We start from the raw sequence: 4,285 nt of genomic DNA, 5'->3' as shown, positions 1-4,285 counted from the left end.
TGGCTCTGAAGAGATTTTTAGAAGTGAGGACAAGAGACCAAATATTATAACACAAAACGTTCCCATTGCTCTTATCACTCAGGAAATTCCGAGGGTTTTGGCAGCTCTGTGCCAGAAACGGGGGTGAAGATCAAATATATATTTCTTATTATAAATCACAATATCACAATTAGGTATATTACATATGAGTAGCACATCGGTCTAGAAGATTACTATTAAAGAGATGGTTAAAGTATTTACGTTTAAACAGTAAGTTTTTTTCAAATAAAAACACAAAGTATAGTTCAGGACAGGGCAAAAGCCATGGCAGTGGTTAAACAGATGACTGAAGTTTGGGAGGTGCCTTCTTTATCCAAAGTGTAGTTTTTAAATTATATATGTTTGAACTTGGGAATTAAGGTAAGCAATAAGTAATTTTGGTACCTTTTTAAATTACGGTTCAGTGAAGACACTGGGGATTTATTCATTCGTTAAATGAATCATTCGATCATCAAATATTTATCAAGGGCCTATTAGGTGATGTGTAGGCAGACGAAGAAGGTACAGGACTGCCCTTGAGCTGCTGAGGGTCTGGTAGGAGAGAAAGACGAAGAAGTCCTCGGCACAGCCCAGTCTGAGGAGAGCTACAATAGAAGTGTCTACCCACGGGCACTGATTGGAATATAACAGCAGAGCTAAGTTTTGAAGGACAGGAAAAATTAGCCAGATGAGGAAGAGAAGTGCCTTCAAGGCAGAGCAGACACCGTTGCTGAGCACATATCCTTCGCCTGCAGACTCAGTCCTGCAAAGCGTTCTACCCATCATGACTGACACCGACCCACCAGCGACAGAGGCTGGAAATAGTTCTCTGACCCCCTGGGCTGGTACATCTTCAGTATATTGACCAAGATGCTGTTGCCCGGAGATCTACTTGGTGTGCTTGGTCAGTGAAGCAAGCTGGGTTCTTGATTTGTTCTCCCTGGGACTGTACCTCTGCTCCCTGCTTGCTTTGGCCTTGACTTGGATTCCTGAGCTTCATACCTGATAGATCTCCCAGACCCTTGATGCCACCACCTGCCTGACTCCAAACACGGCCAGTGTCTGAATACTCCTGTTGCAATGTTATGAGAAAGAGCCTCCATTTACCAAGGCCTTACTCTTTGCCAGGCTTGGCTCATGCTTATTACACGTGTTATGTCATTTGGTCTTTGGAACGACGCTATTGCATGTCGTTATTACTTCTATGTGACAGTTAAGAACTCTGAGTCTTAAACTGGTTAAGAAACTTATCTGAGATCACGCTCAGTAAATGGTAGTGCCACGTTGCAGGCTGAGATATTCTGACACCCAGACCTGTGCCCTTAACCATGTCTTCCACTACCACTCCCCATGAAGAATCTACAAACTCGCTGTATACCAGCATTGGCCCAACTGTCGGGGGCCTTGGGATTGTGACTTGGGTGGCAGGTAACCCTTCACCTCTGTGAGAAGCAGCCCCAAATGGATGAATGCTCTGGTCCTCTCCCTTCCTGCCTTCCTTTCCAATAATCCAGAGCTCCCAGCATGCCTCACCGCCAAGCCTGAATGGGTACTGACCACTGAAGTCACTCCCAATGAAGCTGAGGACAAGCGGCTCAGAATCCCGACTCAGTTATCAAAAGAGGCTCTACATAGCCTATATTTTCCATCTTTGAAAGTCCTTCAGTGTTTTAAGTCCCAGGGTCAGAAACCCTGGCTTTTAGGTCAGGCAAGAAATCCTGAAATATTCAATACCTTAGGGAGGTCTCAGGTCTCCTCCAAAGGACTCATTCCACCAAGGAAAGCTACTTCCTCTCAGTGCCTAGGGCCTTGGAGACAGGGAGCGGGGAGTACGGGCCCCATTGAAAGAGCCGGGAATGAAAGCGAAGGAGCAGCCTCAGACCCGCTCCTGACTCCTGGGGCGAAATGCTTCTCTCTTGGCCCCACATCAGGCCTTTTCCAAGGCATAGCAGTCTCAAGCCGGGTACCACAATGGGTCCTAGTGTGAATGTGGAGTCCCACATCAAGAGAAGATGTCATCAAGCTCTTGGGGAGGGTGGAGCTGCTGTGGGCTGCCAAAGCATAATGCACAAGCCTGTGGGTGGCATAATGTGGTGTTTATCTCCCTCACTATGCAGAGAGGGGACAGGAGGAACAATCCAGACTCTGTCAGCAAGGTCTTCTGGGGGAGTTCAGGCCTCACTAATGAAGATGAATAAGCGGGGGGATCTGCCCTTCATGGCTGCTGCCTTTGCCACATCCATATTCATGGGCTGGAGGGACAGCTCCTAGGAATGACCCATCCTACATAAAGATGACCGGGGCAGAGGTATGACAGTGCTAATGCACACTTGGGGTGGGATTTGTCTTGTGGGGTGGAACGCGACGGGCAGTGAATTAGGGCACTCCAGGAAATATCCTTAAATTACGGACTTTCCAAGGTGAAATTGATTCCTTCGCCTGCTGCAGACCTAGAGTCCTGGCATGAGCTCAGGAACCCCTAAAGAACTTACTTAGTTCTCAGCTGAGTTCCAGAAGCAAGCCCAATTCTGTACCTTCTAATTCGGTACCAGCTGATAGTAATCCCTGCACCATATCTCTTCTGCTTGGGTTGGCCTTATGACATTTCCTGGAGGTTCCATGTGAGAGTTACCGGTACACCCAAAGGCTCAGGACACATTATGTCATTTCGTCTCTCATACACAGACTCTATTTTCTGAATCTCCCTCCGTCTAACTCTTCTATGATGTTCCCTCACTTGGGATTTTTAGGCAACAAATCCTTGCCCACCACAGGCCTCCAGGGGGTCAGAAGGGTACCTTGGTAGGAGATGACTCTTTGTGTAGGGGAGTCTGGACAAAAACCTTGAGCATCTGTACAATGTGTCTTCAGAAGAGAGTAAATGTTGGCACAGAACATATACACACCAGCATTTTGAAGTTAATGGATTCGTTCTAGACTCACAGATATTTTGTTACTTAAAAGGTTTCATTCCCTGTCTCAGCATGCTCAGCCTCAGTCTATAGGCAGCATAACCAAAAGGATACATGCTGAGCCATGAGTCAAACCCCTCTCTGCAGCTGGCCTCCTGCAGGTTTATGCTGAGCCACAGGCTGGCACTCGGCTGTAAGACCAATGTCGAACGGAGCCCAGAGAGCCTTACCTGCCTTTCTGACATGATGTAGAGCTGCTCGTGGTCCTTGGAGAAGGCCATGTCCCGGAGGACAGGGCCGGGGTCTACCACCTGCACCGTCTCATACTGGAGAGCATTGTCCTTGGGCCCGTCCACCCGGATCTGCGGAGAAGAGGGAGAGGAGGACCGAGGTGAGATCCGATCCCGAACTGCCCGCAGTCGAGCTTCAGTCGAGCGACCCTCCCAGCGGCCAGGGCAGAGGCAGTGAGCTCTGTGGCCACAGTGCCCAGAGGTGAGGCCCAAAGGAACAGGAGTGACATAGCCCATCATGGGGAAGGACAAAGGGAAGGAAAGAGGAGCCCAAATGGGACTTCGCCAGGAACCCGTGTCATTCTCTCTGGTTCCCTGCTCCTCAGGCTTAAGTGTCTGAAGTCTTGCTTGCTGTGTCCTTAGAAAAGAGGATGGGGCTGGTATTGGGGAGTGTGGTGTGGGGAGTGGGGAACAGTAGATAACTGAAGCTGCCTCAGATCTAAGTGCCATCCTATAACAGAAAGGCAGCAGTATTTGCCACATTTGTCAGAAGAAAACATGGGGGCATAAGGACATGGGCTGGTACCTTGAAACTGGTACCCGACGATCCTTGCTGAAATTTCAGTCCAGGGGAACCAGGCAAGGGGCCAACCCCAGAAGTTTCACACCAAGCAGGCTCGTTCTGGCCATTAAGGGCTCGTGTCCCAGATTTGGGAGTAGATTTAGGGCCCCCCCAACCTCCTAGAGGTTCTATTCGTGTCCTCAGGGAAGGGGATGTGAGTGTTCCAGGAAAACGTGCTTTGGGCATGAGTCATCCTCAATCTTCCGAGAACACTCGGCAGAGTAGCTTGTCCCTGGGTTGTCCAAAAGTCTTTCCTAGAACTGCTTGGACAACGTGGAGACAACGGGGAAAAATACTTTGCCTCCCTCACCCCGCTGCAGCCCCCACCATGACTGAGGACAAATCTAGAAAAGCTGGCCTCCACTCTAGAATCAGAATCATCACTAGTCTGAGCTGACAAATTCGATATGATCACTACCCGGTGCTAACAATGCCCCTCACACTAAAGTCAGAACCAAACATTACCGACGATGTGGGAAGGATGCAGGGAACACGGTGGGAGG

General features: G+C 49.1%; 1 protein-coding gene across 2 annotated transcripts in view; it reads right to left on the bottom strand.

Annotated features, from left to right (window-relative positions):
- LOC105291646 (plexin-A4-like) overlaps window positions 1–4,285 on the bottom strand; it is a 331,962-nt gene that overhangs the window by 47,614 nt on the left and 280,063 nt on the right. For both annotated transcript variants that reach the window (XM_023530311.1, XM_023530313.1), the window contains exon 4: window positions 3,161–3,292. In XM_023530311.1, coding sequence (XP_023386079.1) covers window positions 3,161–3,292 — 132 coding nt within the window. The remainder of the gene's footprint in view (window positions 1–3,160; window positions 3,293–4,285) is intronic.

This window comes from Pteropus vampyrus, unplaced genomic scaffold (genome assembly GCF_000151845.1).
Source record: "Pteropus vampyrus isolate Shadow unplaced genomic scaffold, Pvam_2.0 Scaffold48, whole genome shotgun sequence".
NCBI lineage: Eukaryota > Metazoa > Chordata > Mammalia > Chiroptera > Pteropodidae > Pteropus > Pteropus vampyrus.
This window is presented reverse-complemented; position numbering and strand designations above follow the sequence as displayed.